Source organism: Canis lupus, chromosome 2 (assembly GCF_003254725.2).
Source record: "Canis lupus dingo isolate Sandy chromosome 2, ASM325472v2, whole genome shotgun sequence".
Lineage (NCBI taxonomy): Eukaryota > Metazoa > Chordata > Mammalia > Carnivora > Canidae > Canis > Canis lupus.
Genome location: NC_064244.1, coordinates 79309963 through 79330994, shown reverse-complemented (window position 1 = coordinate 79330994; position 21032 = coordinate 79309963). Strand labels below are relative to the sequence as shown.

The window sequence follows — 21032 nt, the reverse complement described above, 5'->3', positions numbered from 1 at the left end:
GCAGAGACACAGGCAGAGGGAGAGGCAGGGTCCATGCAGGGAGCCTGACATAGGACTCGATCCCGGGACTCCAGGATCATGCCCTGGGCCAAAGGGCCGATAGACACAAAGGCAGGTGCTAAACCGCTGAGCCACCCAGGGATCCCCAGCTTCCTGTTGTGTTAATTATAAAATTCAAATTCCCCCAAACACCTCTTCACGGTCCTCTAGTTCCGTCCCCCTTGCTCACGTCTTGGGGTCCACTGGGTCTCATGTTGTTCATTTCCACTCCTGCTACGGCCGCAGCCTGGGACACTAGCCCCACTCATCCTGCGAGGCTCTGTGCAGGGGTGGCCCGTGCCTGAAGCCACGCCAGTGTCTGGCCAGCGTGAGCCTCTTGCTGTCCCTGGGCGCTGGCTCGGGCCCTGGGGATCTGTGCTCACCTCTTGTGTGCAGTGAGCTCCTTGACACTGAGCGGGCGCGTCTTATTCCTCTTTGAACCTCCCGGCCCGGGAGCTGCTGGGAACAGTCCCCTGCATGCAGGCGTGACCGTACTGATTGGTGTCCCTGCACAGGGCCTGTGGCCGGTTGCTCCACGGGCCTGGCCTGTGACTGGAAAGGCCTGCACATCTCCCCCAGGGCCTGGGGCTGGGCTCTGACTCAAGGCAATAATCATCATGGAGATAATGGTCATGATGCAATGGCCCTGACGATAAGCAGGACCAGTATCAGCAGTGAGCACGTGCCCTCACACCAGGCAGCTTCACACGGGCAGGTTCATTCCGCCCTCCCATCCAGTGTCCCATCCTGCCCGATGGCCCGAAAGCTGCTCGCTGTTCTTGTCCTTGTCATAGGTCAGGGAGCTGCAGCCTGGGGGGGTATAGTGAGCCCCCCCCCCCCCCATTCATACAGTCAACATCGAGGAGAGTTGTGGTTGGAGCCCGGGGGTCTGACTGTGACACCCTAGTCATCACTCAGTACCAGCCACGTGCACAGTATCCCCACTGCCTCTCAGGTGGATTCAAGTGGGAGGGGCCACAGGCACTGAGTCCGGGGGTCAGGGTGGGGCTGTATCTGGTCGCCCTCAAATAGTGAGGGGGGGCTTTGAAGTCTTTTATCCCAGCATTTAAAACTTTTATTTTACTTATTTATTTTTTTAAAGATTTATTTATTTGAGGTGGGGGAGGGAGAGAGGGAGTAGGAGAGAGAATCTTAAGCAGATGCCCTGCTGAACATGGAGCCCAACACAGGGGTTCGATCCCACAACTCCAAGATCGTGACCCGAGTCGAAACCAAGAGTTTCAGATGCTCAACTGACCAAGCCACCCAGGCACCCCAGTATTTTTAAACTTTTATTTTTTATTTATTTTTATTTATTTTATGATGAGCTCATGAGCTTACGTTCTGGTTAGGACACAGTAAAATCAAAGCATCGGACATCACTGCTGATGAGGGCCATAGAGAAAAGTAAGGCAGGCAGGGTCATCAGGGAGTCCCAGGGTGTCTCTGTGGGCGGTTTTGGAGATGGCCTAGAGTAAGGACCTGAAGGAGGCGAGAGCGGGAGAAGATACCTGGGGAAGAACATTCTGGACCCCAGGATGGAAGGTGCCAAGGTCCCAAGGCAAGAGCACGTCGGGCACATTCATGGTGCAGCACAGAGCCCCGTGTGGCTGCAGTGGTGAGCGAGGGGAGCAGTAGAAGACTCTGTACCACCTGTGTGTGTGTACACCTGTGTCAGCAAGCAAACAGAACTGTCAGAGCCATGGCAGCAGTCATACCGAATGTGACTTTATTAATATTATGATAAAATATTTAAAAATATCTCAAGCAGTTCATAAATGAAGCAGAATACTGCCTGGGGAATCCCCTAATTGATTTTGTGACCCAGCAGCGGGTTGAGAACTGTCATTTGAAAACCATCGATCCAGCTTCCAACTCAACCCCTGGACTTCCTTTGTTAATTCATCATGTCAAGGCCCAGTGTCCAACGGCTCAGCGAACTTCCAGAAGGCAGCAGGGCTCAGTGGAGAATGTAGGAGGGGACTAAGATGGAACAGGTTCAGATCCGGCTCCCCGCTTACCAGCCGCATGACGGTGGGTGCTTCGCTTTGCTGCTCGAACCTCTGTGGCCTCGTCGTGTCCAGTGGGGGTGGTCAAGAGGCTTTACACCAGGAGCTGCGCCAGCCAGGCTCTCAACCAGGAGAAGGAGCTTGTGCCACGGGCCACATCATAGCCCAGAGGAGTCCACTCCTGCCCATGTTGACCCAAGCTGTCCCCAAGGCTCCCAGGAGGAGAGGTGGGTCCCTACCTCTGGGGCCTCCATTTGGTGGGGAGGGAGGCTGAGCTCTGGGCTTCAGCTGCACCCCAGCCCCGGAGGAAGGGGCTCTGTGGATTTGGGATTTGGTACATTGGCACCTGGAATGTTCTGCTCTGCAAACTCCCAGGTCACTGTAGGAGAGGGACTGGATTTTTCTAGTCGTCAAGAGACTGCTGGAGTTGGATACGCTCGTCAGCCCCCGTGCTGCTCCATAGAGCCGTCTCTCTGCTCCATCCACCTTCCTGCCTGCCTACTCATCCTTCCACCTCTGAGCACCTGTTGGGGCTGAGTCCACAAATACGGGCTGGGCAATCCTGTCTTCAAGGATCTCAGGCTGGGAGGGGCCGTACTTACGACAGGTGCTGTTGTGTAATGTGTCCACACACTAGGCCAAGTATTACCCTGGCAGTTCCCAACTAGGAGTGATTTTGTCCCCCAGGGAACATTTAGCAATGTCTGGAGACATTGTTGGTGTTGCAACTGCAGGGTAATATTCGTTTCTAACTGGTAGAGGCCAGGGATGCTGCTGCAGGTCCTGCAGTGGCCCCAGCATGAAGACCCCGGGGAGCCAGAGCCAGTTGATAGTGGCGAGTCAGGAAACCCTGACCTACTTCTTAGTTCACACTCACCTCGGCCTAATGGGGTGGGTGCTGTTTTTATTCTCCTGTTTACGGAGGGAGAAACCAAATTCCAAGAGGTGAAGAGACTTGCTCGGGAACCACACAGCCGGTCTGGGTCCCAGGCAGGACCAGAGCTCGTGCTCTCCCTTGTGTGGTGTGAGCTACAGCAGGACTGGAGGGTTAGTCCGCTTTGCAGACTTTTTTTCTCCCCCCAAGATTTTATTTATTTATTTGAGAGAGAGACAGCAAGCGAGCACGTGCACACAAGCAGGGGGAGGAGCAGAGGGAGAGGGAGAAGTAGACTCCTGGTTGAGCAGGGAGCCCGACGCTGGCTTGATCCCCGGACCCAGGACCCCTGGATCGTGACCTGAGCAGAAGGCAGGTGCTTAACCGACTGAGCCACCAGACGCCCCAGCTTTGCAGACTTTTAAAACCAGACCACATTGCCCTTTGATTTTGGAGCAGGTTTGCTTGAAGTTGGGGGATGGCGTACCGAGCCTCTGGTGGTCTGTCCAGCCCCAGGTTCGAGGAAGGGAGTCCTCCCTGGAAGAAAACTGGGGACCTAAGCTTGGTGGGGCGGGTGGAAAGGTTGAGGGCCCGTTAAGCTCTTTAGGAGAGAGAACCCGTTCCTTTTCTTGTTTAACAGAAGTTGCTAAGCTTCTACCCCGGGCCAGGCCACCCTCTGTCCCCTTAAAGGGGACAGTTAAGAGGACTCTTAGGGATCTGAGATCAGCTGGGGAATACAAAGGAGCACAAAACACATCTCTGCAGGTTAAACGGGAGTGGATGGATGGAGAAAACACGGGCTAAGAGGGGGCGTGCGGGGGGGGGCTCTGTTTCAGTTGAGCTTTGCAGGATGGCAGGAGGACGTGGCCCCACGGGGGCCTGGGGGTGCAGGCTCCTCACCCTGGTCCCCGTACGCTGCTTCCCTTCGGGCTCCAGATACTTGCAGGCAGCTGCGTGCGGTGTGCAGGACAGGGGGGTGTGCTCGCTTGCACGTGGTGAAAGCACACAGGCACACACGTACTGAACCACACATGAACCACATGCACGTGCATTTTAAAGGCCCCCTTGCAGGGCACCTGGGTGGCTCAGCAGTTGAGCATCTGCCTTCAGCTCAGGCCGTGATCCCGGGGTCCTGGGATCGAGTCCCGCCTCGGGCTCCCTGCATGGAGCCTGCTTCCTCTGCCTGTGTCCCTGCCTCTCTGTCTCTGTCTCTCATGAATAAATAAAGTCTTTTAAAAAATAAACAAATAAAAAATAAAAAGCCCCCTTTCTTACAAAACGGGGAAATGGGAAACAAGAACATGAAAGGTGTAGGTCCGGGTGCAGATGCACGCCGGCTCGCCCTTTAGCCTTGCTCCCTCCCCTCTGTCCACTGCCTACCTGCCTGGAGCCCTCACCGATGATGGGTCACCTTGGGAGCCCAGGGGGACCAGCTGGCCTGGGCAGGGGTTTACTGAGTCCCTGGGAACTGCCCTCGTGCCCTCACTCAGGCCCGCAGCAGCTCCCCCGTGGTAGCCGGTAGCCTTTTCCCTTGACCAAACCCCAGGCCCTGAGTCCACTAACTCCTCCTCCCTTCCAGAAGATCAGCTGGTTCCCGGAGGCCCCGGCCCCTCCCCCGAGGCGGAGGACGACCCTGGAGAGGCTTTTGAGTTTGACGACAGTGATGATGACGAGGACACCAGCGCCGGTCTGGGTGTCCCAGGCCTTGCCCCAGAGAAGGACATCGAGGATGCCCCACTGATCCACTTGGACTCCGCCCCCACCACTGGTAAGGTGTTTTTGGGAGCCTTGGGTCCTCCCACTCCCCCGGCCTCTGGGGCTCTAGGCTCCCAGGGATGCCTCCCAGACCCTCCACTGTCCCCAGAAGCAGGAAGAGAAAAACCATTGAGAAGTTGCATTCCAGTTGCTTCCCCTGGGACCTAGAGATTCCGAGCATTCCTGCAGCATCTGGCGCACTTTGACATGGGGTCGTGGAAGTGGTTGGCTCCGGGTCCTGCTTGGATACAGTTGCTGCCCAGGGCTCGTGTCTCCGAAGCCCCTCTTCCCCAGCAGCTTCTCCCAGGGAGTCACACAGCCAGGGGAGCCACCTCCCGGAGGGGTGGGAGGGCCCTGATAAGGCCGTGTTAAATGGCAGCTTCTGGGCTCTTGTATTGTGTCATCTGGGAGAGACTGGGGACTGGACTAGCAGGAACTTCCTGCAGGCTTGGGGACTAGGGGCTCTCCTTGAGGAGCTGGGGGTGGGAGGCAGGCCCAGAGCTGGCAGGGCGGCTGTTCTGATCGGAGCTGGGATGTGGGCCATGGAGGTGGGAGCGGGCTGGTACAGGTAGGACAGGTAGGGAGCTTAATGACAGTGCGGTGGCTGGGGGAAGGGAGGCAGGAAGCCAGCAGGCACCCAGGTTGGCCAGGCTCCGTCTCTGGCACCCCGGGGAGGCTGGGAAAGGGGGCGGGGATGGACTGAGTCCGTAGGGACCAGCCTCAGGCCTGACAGGCTCTCCTCTGCTCTCTTCCCACAGACCCAGACCCAGCAGCCTCACCACCCCAGACAGAGTAAGTGAGACTTGTTCCTTTGCTTTGGTGGTTGGTGAAAGAGGGGACGCTGGTCAGGAGGTGTCGGGAGGGTGGTGCTGGGCCCAGGACTGCTCAGACTTCGCCTAAGGATCCAGCAGCCGTTCCCTCCTGTGGCCTCCCAAGCCAGCTCGGAGGGGGGGAGTGAGTGTCGGGGCGGGGGTTGGCTGCACAGCTGGGTTTGGGTTTGGGGGCCGTTAAAGCAGAGGCCTTTCAGGGTTTTGCTCAGTGCTGCTTGCTGCCTGGCTTTGGGGACCTGGGTGCTTAGAGAGTCCTCCTCTAAGGGAATCCTTAGTGGTGGATCTAGGCCCTGGGGTCCTGGATTTAAATCCTGGCCACCATGGCAGGAGGAGGGGCGTTTGAGTCTCCCTTTCTCTTCCTGGTGTGCAGACCCAGGGGGCCTGATTCTCAGGTGGGTGTCACCCAGCTGGAGAGCTCAGAGATGCAGCTTGCCGCCCTGGGCCCCTGGGGGGGCCATCCGGAATGGGTGGGCCCTGGAGGGTTTCTGCTGGGCCCGAGGTCGGGGGTCGGCCTCTCCTCCCTGCCCAGGGACCTGAAATGAATCAGCAGCCCTGCACCTGTGCGGGGGAGTCTGATCCCCCAGGGGTTAGAGCCCTCCGGGGTGGGCCCGGAAGGAAGCTAGCCAGAAACTGGGCCTAGTGGGGGATGCAGATGCAGGAGAGTGGCCCAGAGAGGAATGCCCAGGGTGCTGAGACACCACCCATGGGAAGAGGCCTGGGGGGAGAGCTCAGAGAGAGGGGAGGGGTGGGAAGGGGTGGGAGGAAGCTACTGGCAGGGGCAGGAGGGTGGGAAGGGGAGTGGGCCGTGAGCAAGCGCACCACTGCCCTCCAGGTCTGGTGCTCTTGTTTCTCTCAGGCCACCCTCCTGGAGAACCCCGTTGCCCACTGAGGGTCGGGATCTCGGCAGCCTGGCCCGTCCCTGCCCGCCTGTTCTCTGTGAGCCCTGGAAGCTGGGTTGGGTGTCTGGCTGGTGCCGGGGCAGTGCTGAGGTGGTGACCAGTGGCCCAGAGGGCTGGTGCCGCACCATGTCGTCTTCAGCAGCCCGCTGGGGGGGTAGCTCAGAGAGTGTTTCAGGGAGAGGGGCCTGCCTCTGCCCTGAACCCGCTGCCCACCGCTCCGCAGCTCCCTTACCTGTCCTAGGACTCACCCTGGAGCAGCCCCAGCCCCCTCAAATACCATCTCCTGGCGGCGCCAGGGTGTGAGCTCTGGAGGTTCGAATCCCCACTCAGCCCGGCACTAGCTGGGTGGCTTTGGGCCGCCTGGCAACCTCTCTGAGCCTCAGTTTCTCTGTCTGTACAATGGGAGTAATACCCATGTAGGAGCATCGTGGGGAATAGGAGAGGCTGGTAGAAGGACACACCAAATACGCACCTGTGTTCGCTTCTCCGCCGCCTCCTGTCGGGGCTGGGTGTGTCCAGTGACGGGGCGGGAGGGACAGTGACTGTGTGCTCGGAGCCTCGGCCTCTTGGGCTGGGCCAGGGCTGCCAGGTGAGTCTCGCCACACCTGGCTTGAATAAATGTCACTTCTGAGTTCCCTTCTGGGCAAACAGTCATGGGACATGAGCTCCCTGCAGAGCACGGATCGTGGCAGGAGTCCTCAGGGACTCTCCTGCTCTTGGTTTCACAGAAGCGGAGATTGGGAGCAGGACTTGTCCAGGGCTACGCTGTGAGACGCCGGCAGCCTCGGACTCGTAGTCCAGTGCTCTGTGCTCCCAGCTGCACCCTCCCTTGCAGATCTCTGTTTGCTTCAGTTCCAGCTCTTTCCCTGGGTGGTGATTTTCCACTCTGGAGTCCTCGGGGAGAAGAATCAATTCAGATCATCGTCCTTCTCTTTGTTATACAAGAGAAAGGGGGAAAAAATGTTCTCTCCTATTTATTTATTTATTTTGAGACCTTCCTAAAGGTAGTCACCAAGCAAACACGGCTTTGAAAAAGCAAATCGCCAAGGGGAGGACACTTCACGGATCCTCACGGGGTTTCCTCCGTGGCCCCTGCCTGGAGGTTCAGAAATGGCCCCAGGCTTTGCCTGGCTGCCCACCTGGCCTCTAGAGGCTCCTGACGACAGGGGTAGTAACTGCCCAGATGCTGGGAGAGCTGCAGCCCCCATCAGGGCCCTGGCCCACTGCTAGGGAGGGAAGCAGGGCCCGCCCCCATCAGGGCCCTGGCCCACTGCTAGGGAGGGAAGCAGGGCCCGTCCTCATCCCCACCTCCCCGCTGGTGAGCCGCCAGGTGGGAGCGTGTGGTGGTTAAGCAAGGGCTGGAGTGGGGTCCCGGGACACCTGGGAGCTTGGGCTCGTAGCCACATGGAGCTGGCTTCAAGTCTTTCTTGGCACTGGCTGTGCGTCTCTGTGCAAGTGGCTTCTTGTCTGGAGCCTTACTTCTGATCAGTAAGATGGGGAGGACTCTGGGGAGGACTCTGAGGCATCATAAGTTAACAGGTATCCTGTGCTCAGGCTGCTGGCATGTGCCCGCTGCTCCAAAGGTATTTGCTGTTGTTATTCTGGGTCCTGGTTTAGATGTGGTTTTGTTATTTTATTTTATTTATTTTATTTTATTTTATTTTATTTTATTTTATTTTATTTATTATTTTTAAAAGATTTTATTTATTTATTTGAGAGAGAAAGAGAGAGAATGAGCAAGAGAGAGGGAGTACAAATGGGAGGAGGAGCAGAGGGAGAGGGAGAAGCAGACCCTCCCCTCAGCAGGGAGCCCAATGTGGGGCTCGATCCCAAGACCCTGGGATCATGACTTGAGCCTAAGGCAGATGCTTAACGAACTGTGTCCTCGGGGAGCCCTGAGGATGTGGTTTTGGAGGGAGGTGGTTGGGCTCTGTTCCCCAAGAATCAGACAGACCTGGGTTTGACCCTCCTCCCTCGGGCCAGCCACCTCCCCCCCCCCCCCCCCCACCTGCCCCACCTCTCTGGGTCTGCCCAGGGGAGAGAATCCTGCTTGCCAGGTGGGTGATGGTGGGGCTGACTGAAGCTGATTGGCCGTCCAGGTACCTTGGCAGGGGCATTGAGGCCCGTGGACTTCCTGGTCCCTCTACCTGCTTGGCCAGGGGAGGCAGCCGGGCTGCTGTGCGTTGCTGGGTCGTCTGTGCCGAGGCCCCTGGGGTGGTTTGAGGGTCAGGCCACTCTGGTCAACAATCCAAGGCGTGAGAATGGCTGGGGGGTCTCGTCCATCCTCGCTGCTGGGCAAGAGCTACCTCCTCAGTGCTCAGCTTTGGTGCTTTCTCTTCCTGCAACGAGACGCATCTGCTACCAGACAGCAACTACAACAGCAAAAATAATAGTAACGAGAATGGTCGTGTTTACTGGGTGCCACGCACGGGGCTAAAGGCCCAGTCCCATTGACGCCTCCCAGCCTCCCACCTCCTGGGAGTGGCTGTCCTTACCCATGACACAGGTGGGGAAGCGGAGGCTCAGGGAAGCCGCGTGGCCAGGGTTACATACAGATAGTGCATGTTCATTCAGAATAGGGCCGGAGCCTGGGCCTCTTCCCCCGGGGGCTGGGTGTTTGACCCCTGCACTGCCCTCCAGGGATGTGCTGGGGACTCCAGGTCCAGAACCTCAGACTGGTGGTGGCGCGGGGTGGGTGGCTGATGGAGGTGGTGGCGGCTGCATATGGACGATCGACTGTGTGTTTATTGGGGTGCGAATTGTGCCTCCTGAGAGATCTAACTTTGCCTCTGGTTCTTAGGAGAGTAGTTTGCAAGCGGTCGGTTCCATAGACTGCCCCCTGGGGAGCCACGCAGAGTGGCCTGGGCTCCTGCCTGTGTGTGATTGTGGGCAAGGCCCCGTCCGGGAACAAGTGGGAGCAGAGTCAGGGCAGCCCCTTCCGACTGGGGGAAGGGTGTGGAGACATGTCTCCCCCTCCCCCCAGGTACCCACCCCCAGGCCAGCCCCCTAGGGCGTGGGTGTTTAAAGTGGGGACTGCCAGGCCTCAGGGGAGCCCTTAAGGCCTCGTATTGCATGAATGATGAGCACTGGACCACAGGACACGTTCAGTGTCTCCGTGAAGAAGAGTGTGGAAATGGGGTCTCCGAGCCTGGGCTCTAGGGGCCGGGAGGGAGGCCAGTGGGACGGGGGCTCTGGGTGGCGGGGTGGCTGGTCCTGCTGATCCTGGCAGTAACGACGAGCTAAGTGAGCCCCACACGTGATCTCTCCTGGATCCATAGCCCCAGGAGGTGGGGTGATTGGACTCGCCCACTTTTTTTTTTTTTTTAGGATTATTTATTTATTCATGAGAGACACAGAGAGAGAGAGGCAGAGACACAGGGAGAGGGAGAGGCAGGGTCCCCGCAGGGAGCCCAGTGCGGGACTCCAGAGCCAGGCATTCCGGGATCATGCCCTGAGCTGGAGGCAGACGCTGAGCCCCCCAGGCGCCCCTGGGCTTGCCCACTTTTTAGGAGAGGAACCGAGGCTGGAGTTGAGGTGGCTTACCCGAGGACTTGGGGAGCTGCAGTGTGGCCGTCTGTTGGAGCCTGCGGGGTTGGCCCTTCCTGGGAGACTTTGAAGCCCATGGGCTCAAGTACCCCGACCTCTCCCGGGGGGCGTCTGGCTGAAGAAGCAGCTCAGAGCACAGTGATTGCAGGAACGAGGGTGTGTGGGTCGCTGGCTTCCTGTGTTTTCCCTGGCCTCTGCCGCACCTCTTCCCTCCGAGGGCACTGGCCCCCTCTGGAGTTGTTTGCTTTTTCTGCCCAGCTTTGCTGCCTTCCCACAGGGCCCCCTGCAGCCTTAGTATTTCCTGCTGGGTCAGGCTTTTGGCTCCTGTCTGGGCCACAGGGATTCTTAGTGGCTCCCTGGAGGTACCTGTCCAGCCCAAGATGGACTGAGTCTCTCACCTGGGCCTGGCCTCTGGGGAAGCAGTTGGGCAGCTTGATTCCTGGAAGTGCCAAGGAGCCCCGTCCTCTCTGGGCACATCAGGTGCTGGGAGGGTCAGGCCAGGCACTGGAAACAGCGTTCGAGCAGAATGGAAATGGTGCTCGAGGCCTGTGGCTTCTGAGGTCCATGGGCGTGGGGAAGCGTGGGGGGTCTTGGGAGGGTCAGCAGGACAGAACTGGAATGCCCCCAGCCCCAGAGGAACTTCTCTGTGGCAAAGTCCGTCACTGGGTTATCACTCAGGGCTTTCCAGATTGCTGAGCCCCAGCGTGGGGTAGTTTGCAATCCCACCCAGGCTTGCCCTTACTCTCACTGTTTCTCCAAATCCGGAGCATTGCCAGCCTCCTGTGTCCTATCCTGAGGGGTCCATGTGGGACCTGAGGCCTGGCGGAGATCAGCTCCCCCCACTGGATTCCCTCGTGAGAGGGTTATGGGGACCAGACCCCTATACCATTAGAGTCCTCTCTGACCCCTTGCTAGTCCTGAAATGGGAAAAGCTGTGTTTGTTTTTGTTTTTCTTTCCTCTCCACCTGTGGTTACGAGGGGGTTTCAGCATCTGAGCTGTGGCCTTTGGGTCGCAGTATAAAAGTACCAGCACAAAAGCATCCAGGATAAAAGCCATACAGTCTCTCCTGGAAGAGGTACCTGTGTGCCCATTCGTTGCACCGAGTGCCCCGGTCAGCAACCTCGTGACGTCCGGCCCTGGGCCTCTGCAGCCATAGGATGCTGCTTTATCCGACTCTCATCCCTGATGGGGGGCACAAAGTAGGCCCAGTACTAATAGTTTACATGTGCACACGCGTTATAGTTCCTGTATATCTCACTATCTCACTGTGGTTCTCACAGCTGTGGTGGGGAGGATAGTGCCGCCCCCCCCCCCCCAAGAGCGCCAAGTCCTGATCCCCAGCACCTGTGAACACGTTACCCTTCAATGGCAAAGGGACCTGGCAAATATAAGTTAAGGATCTGAGATGGGGAGAGTCTCCTGGATTCTCCGGGTGGGCCCAGTGCGATCACAAGGGTCCTTAGGAGAGAGGCAGGAGGGCCCAGGTCAGAGAGAGGTTACAAGGTGCCACGCTGTGGGCTTTGAAGATGGAGGAGGGACTGACCGTAGGCCAGCGGATCCTGACTGCTTCCAGAGGCTAGAAAAAGCGAGGGGTACGATCCTCCCCAGCGCCCCTAAGGGAGGAGAGCCCTGCTAACACTTTGCTTATACCCCAGCGAATCCCATTTTAGACGCTTGACCCGTGCAACTGTAAGACGATACATCTGGGTTGTTTCAAGTTACTAAGTTGGTGGTAAATTGGCACAGCAGCAGCAAGAGGAGGCTAACACACCTGGAAAGAGGCAATGTTAGGGGTCCCACTGTGCAGACCCGGGGGGGTGCAGTCCCCGGCCCAGGGGTGGTGGCGCCTGAGCTCAAAGCCAGAGGGCGGGGCTCGGTTGGCGCTTCCCCCACCCGCCCAGGACGGTGCCAGGGTGACCTTGGCCAGTACCCCGCTGGCTGGCTGGCTGCCTGGGCGCCCTCTGCCCTTCCCCTCCACCCCCATCCTTCCATCCCACACACCATCACGGAGTGCGACTGATGTGCAGTGACCCAGGCACCGGTCCCTGCCCTTGGGGAAGGGGCGCTGATATTCTGTGCCAGGCTGTATCATTTTCCTGTGCCAGATGCTGTTGCACGGGTCTACCTGCCTTATCTCGTCAATCCTGACGCCCTCGGAGGCGGCCGCGGTGACAGTGCCCACTTTATGGATGTGGAAGCAGGGCAGAGGGGACACGGCATCACCCTCACGTCGTCGCAGAGCTGAGATGACGCAGAGCCCGGGCTGATCCCCATTGGCTTCCAGAACTGGTGTTTAGCCCGCCGAGGTCTGCCGCACGGATCCGGTTTGGGTCCTTCCCGCCCTACACGTGGGCTCCACGACCTGGGACCCCCTTCTTCCCTGTAAAGCGGGACGACGGACCAGCTGCTGGAGCCGTGGGGGGAGGAAAGGAGACCCAGGGATCAATGCTCAGCTGGAGAGCAGCTGCCTGCCACTGTCCCCAAGGGTGCTGGTCTGTCTGGGGCCGACCCAAGGGCATGCGGGACCCACGCTGGCCAGCGCACAGCTTAACGTTTCCAGAAATACGTGTCCTTCCCCCTTTTTCTTTCTTATCGTGGGCACACGTGTGTACTGTAGAGAAACAAGCATATAGAAGGATGACAGGGCAGCCCGGGCGGCTCAGCGGTTTAGTGCCACCTTCAGCCCAGGGTGTGATCCTGGAGACCCAGGATCGAGTCCCACGTCGGGCTCCCTGCATGGGGCCTGCTTCTCTCTCTGCCTGTGTCTCTGCCTCTCTCTCTCTCTGTCTCTGTCTCTCATGAATAAATAAGTGAAATCTTTTTTTTTTTTTAAAGAAGGGTGATAGACTAACGTGACCTTTAACCCCCCCACCGTGCGTCCCTGTCTGGCCTCTTGACTGCATAGATCTGCAAGTGCATATATATATATATATATATATATATATATATATAGGTTTTATTGCACCTGCTGCTTCATGGCTCATTTTCTGCCCTAATTGCAGATCGTGAGCATTTTCCTGTGAGAACCTGTATTCTTGTTCATCGCCCCCCGGACTCTTGATAAGTTACTGCTGGGGGTGCAGTGCCTGCCCCCAGCTGCCCTGACCGCCGCACCCAGGGCCCTGCAGGTGTCAGGGAGGCGCACGCACCCCGGAGCAGAAGGCCAGAGGCGGGGTCCCCGTGGGCGTCCTCGGCTGTGTGTCGGGAGGGTGTCCCCGGGGGGCCTTGTCGCTCGCTCCGCAGGGAGGGCTGTGCTGTGGATACCCAGCTTCCCCTGGCGCCTCCTCACTACCCATTCAGGAAGTAGGTTTGTGACCATGCAGGAGGTGGCATGGGACAGACGGACTGGGTCCCGGCCCCCTTCTGGAGGAGAGTGACGGCCAGGCTGTGGCTGCGAGGAGGCGCATGCGTGCAGGTTGGGGGCGCTGGCCTGTGACCCACCGTCCGGGGCCCTGTAACTGGACCAGGGATGGAGGGGAGGGCTGGGGACAGGAAGCAGCACACCAGGAGCATTTATCAAGTGCCAGGCCTTCTGCTAAGTGTTTCGGCTGCTTTCTTTATTCTGTCCTTCCCAGCACCCCGAGAGGGAGGCATTGTTGCCCTGTTTCCCAGAGAAGTTATCTGGTTAATCCTCGCTGCGGGGAGCAGAGGCTGTTACTGCCCCCTCCGCGGTAGCTGTCCTGGCGCGCCAAGCCAGGCGGCAGAGCTGTGGTTTGGTCCCCGGCCTGTCGCCTCCGGAGCAAAGGCTCCTTCACCCCTGAAGCCCGCGAGCCTGGTTCTCGACGCTGGCTGCACGCAGGAAGCAGCGGGGAGTTTAGGAACGCGGGTGCCCGGCCTCCTCCAGCCCAGCGGCTGGGTGTCCCGAGCAGGGGCGCCGGCCGGTACCTGCTGCGGGCTTCCCGGGAAGGCAGGGCAGCTGCTCCGAGTCATCTGACCAGACGATCTTTCACACGTTACATAAACTGGAAAGTGGCCAGGGCTGAAAAGAACTCTGGCAGTGGGGTTAATCTGGGTTTAATATTTTTGTCTTTCAAAAAAAAAATATTTTTGTCTTTCTTTTGTGGCTCTTGGACTTAGGGGCAGTGGCCATGGTGGTGGTAGATTTCTGGGGGTGGGGGTGGGGGGGTGACGCTGTGACCAGGACCGTCCTGGGCAAGCCCTGCTGTCAGGGCCTCATAAGGCGGTCGTTATTCGGGTCCTTTCTCTTCCCCAAAGGTGGGATTCTTTCCTCCTTTGCATTTCCCATACGTTGTCCTGGAAAAGGCCCTGGAATGTCCCGCGTGTGCACGTGGGTGCACGTGTGTGCGTGCGCAGGGGTGTGAGCCCACCCCAGCCTGCCAGGAAATCCTCAGGCAGTTATGGTTCGGGTGGTCTCCCCCACCGTGGAGCCCCTGGGAAAGAGATCCTGTGGGATCTGCTGTCCCTAGAGATCCACAGAACCTCGGGGCTGGACCAGCAGCTGCAGGGGTGGGGGCACTGCCGTTCTCTGCAGTGGGGCTTTCATCTAACACAGGCCGGGTGGGCATCGGTCATCACTGGGCGGGGCCCCTGGGCGCCGGGGCTGACGGAGCAGGGCAGCCAGGACAGGGCGGGACCCTGCTGTCCCGGGGCACCCACTGCCTCACCATCCCTGACTTTTCTCTGGAGATCGAGGAGGTGGGCATAGCAGGCGCTTGGAGCTGCGTGGTGGCCTTCTTGACCGCGGTCTGGCAGACGGTGGACACTGGCTTTGGGGGACCAGGAGGTGTAGTTTCTTTTATCTCCCACCCGCTAGTTTTCAGCGAACTCCCTGTTCTCTGCTCCTCTCCAAGGACTTGGCTCCTTTCCCCTGCATTCCGGTGGCAGTGGGTTCACCTTGTGAGACTCATGTCGTCTTGGTGGCGGGCCTTTTTCTCAGGTGTGAGCTGAGAGGCATTGAAAGTTCAGGAAGCTCAGATAAGCCTGAGATAAAGGGCCTCTTACTGCTTTTTATGGCTCTTTGATTATCTGGAAGCTTTGGGGAGGTCCCCGGAGGAGTGTGTGCTCTTGTGGGGGGAGGAGTTCTGGCCAGGCAGCAGCTGGGAGAAGCTGCCTCCCGTGGCTGCAGAATGGGGCCGTGGCCTCGCTGGGCAGCTGGAGGGGACCAGGAGGAGGAGGCACCTGCAGCCCCATTGCCATGCGTCCTCCTCTTCCCTTGCCTGGGAGGTGCCTTTCCCCTCTCCTGTCTGCTGAGGACACCTGGCTACATCTGGCGGGCAGCAGAGCGGGTGTGGAGAGCAGGGCTTGGCGGGCGCATTGCAGCTCTGCCACCTGCTGGACCTCCATTTTCCCATCTATAAAATGGTCCCGATAATACACGTGCTTGTGCTCCAGGGGCCTTGCTCACGCATTCAGCACGGCACAGGGCAGAGAGTAGGTCCCAGCCAAGTGCAGGGCAGGGGTGGGTGGTGGTCCCCAGCGGAGCCTAGGAAGACCTGTCCACGCACAGGCCCGGGCCTTTCCCCGCCCTCGGGGCTCCCAGTCTCTCTGCTTGCCTCAGCCGTGGAGGCAGTGGGGGTCGGCACGAGGGTGACTTCTCCACGCTGTAAGATTCCCCGCTCCCCAGCCCAGGAGGGCAGAGACTAGCTCCTCTCATCGTGTAGGTGGCTTGGATCGACACTGTCCTCTTACGGAGACCATTAGCTACAGGTGGCTGTTTAAATTAAATTACTTAAATAAAATTAAAACATGAAGTTCACTGTGTTTTGGTGACGCTTAGCCCGGAGGCTCATGTTTCAGCCACTCCTGGCTTTTGGTGTGCCATAAATTATTTCCAGATCCCTTCTAAAGCTGCCTGACCTCACCCAAAAATACCCACTGCCCTTGACGTCACCTTCAGAGTTCACCCAGGGCCTTCTCGTGTGTTCTCTGGTGGAACTGCCCTGCAGCCTCGGAGCTGGCGCTGGCTGTGAGGATTTCTCCTGGACAGAGACCCGAGCTTGCGTGTGGCCGGTGCTATTTCTCTCCTCGCCTTTAAAAGAAGGATGTCTGAATAGTCAGGCGAGGTTCAGAGGCCTGATGACACAGCAAGTCTGTGATGTAGTAGAGTAAGTGCCACTCCCCTCCCCCCAAGTGGTCTGGTGTGAGAAGCCGAGCTTTGTAGGCAGCCCGCCCGCCCGCCCGAGAGCCCAGCTCCTTCTAATGCACCGAGCGAGCGACTTCGGGGAAGTATAACCGAGTCTCTGTGGAGTCTGTTTCTCCACCTGTGGAATGAGGGTAACGCAGCCCCTGCCCCGTCTGCATTCCCGTGGAATGAAGTCTGAAAATACAACGCACGACAGGTGGCCCGCAACAGGTGCTTCGTAATGGTCCCCGATCGTCATAGACGACAGGTCACGGCGAAGAGAGCCTGTGCTTGGGACCCTTTCAAGCCCAGCCGCCAAGCTCACGTCCACTTGGCCTGGAATGCTTTGGTTCTGTCCTGGCTAGAGGACGTGGGGGCCCAGGGAAGCCGTTGTTAGGGGTGGGAGCTTAGGCGGCTCCCTCCAGCCCAGCACCCCGTCCCGGTCTTGCCCCGTCCTGTCCCTAGTTGGCTTGGGCACAGCGTAACTGGAACACGCTGTCGTCCTCACCCCGGGGTGACACTGCTGGCTTCCAGCAGGAAGACGGGAGCAGGGGATTTGCTCCTCCAGTAGGGCGGGTCGCCTAGACCTGCGCTGTCCTGTACAGTGGCCACTACTAGCCACAGGTGGCTCTTGAAAATTCAATGACTTAAGGTGACACAAAACTCAAAGTTAAATTCTTTAGTCGTATCAGCTCCGGTAACTAACTTCCACAGGTCACATTCCCAGTGCATAGGAGCCACAGGTGGCTCACAGGCTGGCTGATAGGACGTTCCTGTCGTCATCATCGCCGCATCTGTGCTCTGCCACCCGAGCAGCAGTGCAGGAGGCCACTCAGGGGCCAGGCAGGCTGGCTCCGCGGTCTGGCTCTGCCACTCGAGCAGTGTGATCTGGGGCAGGATCCTCTGCCCAGGGCCCTCGAGGATGCAGGATCCACATCTCGGCCGCTCACGGGAGGTGCTCCCGCCCCGTCCTCCCTCCAGGCCCCCCGCACGTCCTGGCATGTGCCTCCCCTCCTCCTCCGGGACTCCGGGGTGCTCCAGCCGGCTCCTGGCAGCTGTGGTGGCTGACTGTCTTGGGCTGTTCAAGTTGTCTCCCCTCCGATTGGCAGGTGTGGCCTTTGGTTTCTTGAGGCTGGGCTTAAAAAAATAAGCAACACCACGCTCATTCTGGAATAGTCTTAGATTTACAGAAAGGTCGTAAGGAGTTGCGTACACCCACCAGCCGGGTTTCCCCAAGGCTCACATCTTGCACGACCACGGGACATTGCTCAAAACTGAGAGAGCAGGCTGGGCGCCGAAACTCCAGGCTTTATCCACATTCCACCACGTTTTCTTCTTACCCCATTTTCTGTTTTGGGATCGTTAAGTCTCCCCTCGCTTTTCTTTTTTTTTTTTTTTTTTAATTTTTATTTATTTATGATAGTCACAGAGAGAGAGAGAGAGAGGCAGAGACACAGGCAGAGGGAGAAGCAGGCTCCATGCACCGGGAGCCCGACGTGGGATTCGATCCCGAGTCTCCAGGATCGCGCCCTGGGCCAAAGGCCGGCGCCAAACCGCTGCGCCACCCAGGGATCCCTCCCCTCGCTTTTCATGGTGTTGGGAGTGTTGGGGAGTAATGCGCCGGGTTTGCAGAGTGTCTGGGTCTGTCTGGTGCTCTCCCCATGATCAGACTGGGGATGTGGGTGTGGGGTTATAGCGCTGCCGAGGAGAGACGCCCTCTCATCACGTCCTGTCGGGCGCACGATGTCTGCACGACGCCGCTGGAGATGCTCAGTTGACCGCTTGGCCGGGCTGGTGTGTGTCGCCTCACTAGTTGCCCCAGTGTCTCTGCCGCTGGGCCTGTAGGTCCAGCCCATCCTCACATGTGGCGGGGACAAAGCTCTGCCTCCCTGTCTGGTCTAGTGAAGCTTTGCATGACCTTGTTTCTCACAAGAGGCAGGGGTCCCCCAATCCTCACCCCTATTTTGCATGGGGAGAATGGGAGATGGAGAGCCCACTGAGGCTGCCCGGGCAGAGGGATGGGCACCCTTGCTGGGAAGACCCCTGACCCTCATCACTGGTCTTCCGGTGCCTTCTCAGGATGGGGAAACTGAGAGGGGGAGAGCTGGCCTCCCCAGGTCTCCTGACTCATGGCTTTGGGGGCAAGTGGCTCCTGGCCCTCCGCCCACCCTTGTGCTTCACGTTCCCTATTACCCTGGTGAGGGGCTGCCTGAGGCTTCACGGAGCCAGCTGGCCTGTCCCTCCCCGCTCAGCAGCACCATCCCGGTCCCTGCTGGCTCACTGACACCGTTTCTTGGCCCACACGCAGGGTGCCACCAGTGGTGAGCAACGGGGATGCTGCTTTCTCCGGGGTCCGGCGCTCCAGCTGGAAGCGGAAGAGCTCCCGCCGGAGTAAGTGTCCCCTGACCCCGTCTTAGCCCAGGAGGGTGGCACGGGGATAACCTCAGAGCCCCTTCTTCAGGCCCAGAGGGCCGACGTGGGCTCACACGTGCCACAGGGTCATTCTCACTGGGCTGCTGCTCTGGGCTCGGTGGCAGCTCTGGGGTGGACCGGCCACTGCCCATGTGGGGGAGCTGCCCCCATTTGTTGCCTGATGAGAGCCGTGGTCCAGGAGCTGATCATGTATTTGACCGTTTATCTGTTCCTCAAATACTCAGAAGCTCCTACAGCAGCGCTGATGGGCTGGGGGTGGAGTGCCCTGGTGCCCAAGATGAGGTCCCTCTGGGAGCAGAACCAGCCACAGAGGCAGGCAGTTTCCTCTCAGAGGGCAAGGTGCAGGGTGAGGGGAGGGGGAGGGGGAGGGGGGCAGTGAGGAGAACCCATGGGTCCTGAAGGCAGAGCGGAGGGAGCAGGGGTCAGGAAGAGAGCATCCAGGAAGGAGCCACCTGTGCAAGAGCCTGAGGCCCAGCCCGAGTGGAGAAGGGACACCTGGCACCTTGGGGAGCAGCTGGTGGAGGGTAGCCCCCAAGGGGGGATTGGGGTGAGGGACGCTGCCTTGTTCCCAGCTCCCTCCGGGCCTCCCAGCCATGCTTTTCTGAAGGCAACGGGGAACCATGAGAGCCAGAGATGCTGTGGGGTGGGGGTGAAGCGGGGTGGGCTGCAGCCCAGTGAGGAGGCTGTCCAGGAGAGGAGGCTGATGGCCCCAACCAGGGACCCGGAGAGAGGGGAGCATGTGGGGGAGGGACGGGTTGGGGGGAGGATTCACAGGGCTCGCAGTGGGGATTCCAGGGCTCATCGGCCTGTAGGGTGAAGACAGGCTCCCGTCTGGGTGGGGACTGGTTTTCCAAACCCTAGCTCTGGGCAGGGCATGTGGTGGCACACCCCTAAAGAGGGGCAGAGGTTGGCCACACAGTTTTGAGGGGTTGCACATCCTGGTAACCACTAACCGGGGGGCAGAGTGAGCACCCTGCCCTGCTCGTTGCCCACCCAGCAAAATGTTGGCAGAGGGATGTGTTCATTTGCTCAATTTTTCACCAGTCAGGACCCTGCTGGCTGAGTTTTGGGGGGCTTCTCCTTAACCCCACCCTCCCACTGGGTGGGAGGTAGCTCCTTTGGGGGTAATCCTGAGGATCTGGGCCGCTGAAGATGCTCCGGGGGAAGGAGCAGAGGGATGTGTTCATTTGCTGAATTTTTCACCAGTCAGGACCCTGCTGGCTGAGTTTTGGGGGGCTTCTCCTTAACCCCACTTTCCAAATCTACCCCCCCTCATTCCCTGTACTCTGTAGGGCTGCTGTGCCCGGTCCACCTCTGGGTGGGAGGTAGCTCCTTTGGGGGTAATCCTGAGGGTCTGGGCCGCTGAAGATGCTCCGGGGGCCAGGGCACAGGTGCTGGGTGGGCTCCATGCCCCCTGCAGGTGCCGGGAGCCTGTGCAGCATCAGCCAGTGGGAGGCGGGTGGGGGTCTGCCATCCTCCCTGGGAGGATGCACTGGAGGGAGCCCTGGAGGGTGTGCTGGAGGGTGCCCTGGGAAGGTGCGCTGGAGGGTGCCCTGGAGGGTGCGCTGGAGGGTGTCCTGGAGGGTGCGCTGGAGGGTGTCCTGGGAGGGTGCCCTGGAGGGTGGTGTGCTGGAGGGTGCCCTGGAGGGTGTCCTGGGAGGGTGTGCTGGAGGGTGCCCTGGAGGGTGCGCTGGAGGGTGTCCTGGGAGGGTGCCCTGGAGGGTGTCCTGGGAGGGTGCCTTGGAGGGTGTCCTGGGAGGGCGCGCTGGAGGGTGCGCTGGAGGGTGCCCTGGAGGGTGCGCTGGAGGGTGTCCTGGGAGGGTGCCCTGGAGGGTGGTGTGCTGGAGGGTGCCCTGGAGGGTGTCCTGGGAGGGTGTGCTGGAGGGTGCCCTGGAGGGTGCGCTGGAGGGTGCCCTGGAGGGTGTGCTGGAGGGTGTCCTGGGAGGGTGCCCTGGAGGGTGTCCTGGGAGGGTGCCCTGGAGGGTGTCCTGGGAGGGCGCGCTGGAGGGTGCACTGGAGGGTGCCCTGGGAGGGTGCCCTGGAGGGTGTCCTGGGAGGGTGCCTTGGAGGGTGTCCTGGGAGGGTGCGCTGGAGGGTGCGCTGGAGGGTGCCCTGGAGGGTGCGCTGGAGGGTGCCCTGGAGGGTGCGCTGGAGGGTGTCCTGGGAGGGTGCCCTGGAGGGTGTCCTGGGAGGGTGCCTTGGAGGGTGTCCTGGGAGGGTGCGCTGGAGGGTGCGCTGGAGGGTGCCCTGGGAGGGTGCCCTGGAGGGTGTCCTGGGAGGGTGCCTTGGAGGGTGTCCTGGGAGGGTGCGCTGGAGGGTGCGCTGGAGGGTGCCCTGGAGGGTGCGCTGGAGGGTGCCCTGGAGGGTGCGCTGGAGGGTGTCCTGGGAGGGTGCCCTGGAGGGTGTCCTGGGAGGGTGCCTTGGAGGGTGTCCTGGGAGGGCGCGCTGGAGGGTGCGCTGGAGGGTGCCCTGGAGGGTGCGCTGGAGGGTGCGCGGAGGGCTGGGGGCGGGGAGGAGCCGCGGAGCCGCGTTCCGGGAGAGCGGCCCGGGCGGCGGGCGGGATG

General features: G+C 59.8%; 1 protein-coding gene across 15 annotated transcripts in view; it reads left to right on the top strand.

Annotated features, from left to right (window-relative positions):
• The window catches only part of ARHGEF10L (Rho guanine nucleotide exchange factor 10 like), a 159088-nt gene that overhangs the window by 53197 nt on the left and 84859 nt on the right, over positions 1–21032 (top strand). For 10 of the 15 annotated variants that reach the window (XM_035713176.2, XM_049106653.1, XM_049106695.1 and 7 more), the window contains 3 exons: positions 4502–4690; positions 5436–5469; positions 18344–18426. In XM_035713176.2, coding sequence (XP_035569069.1) covers positions 4502–4690; positions 5436–5469; positions 18344–18426 — 306 coding nt within the window. The remainder of the gene's footprint in view (positions 1–4501; positions 4691–5435; positions 5470–18343; positions 18427–21032) is intronic. The other 5 variants (XM_049106683.1, XM_049106694.1, XM_049106688.1 and 2 more) reach the window with 1 other exon arrangement.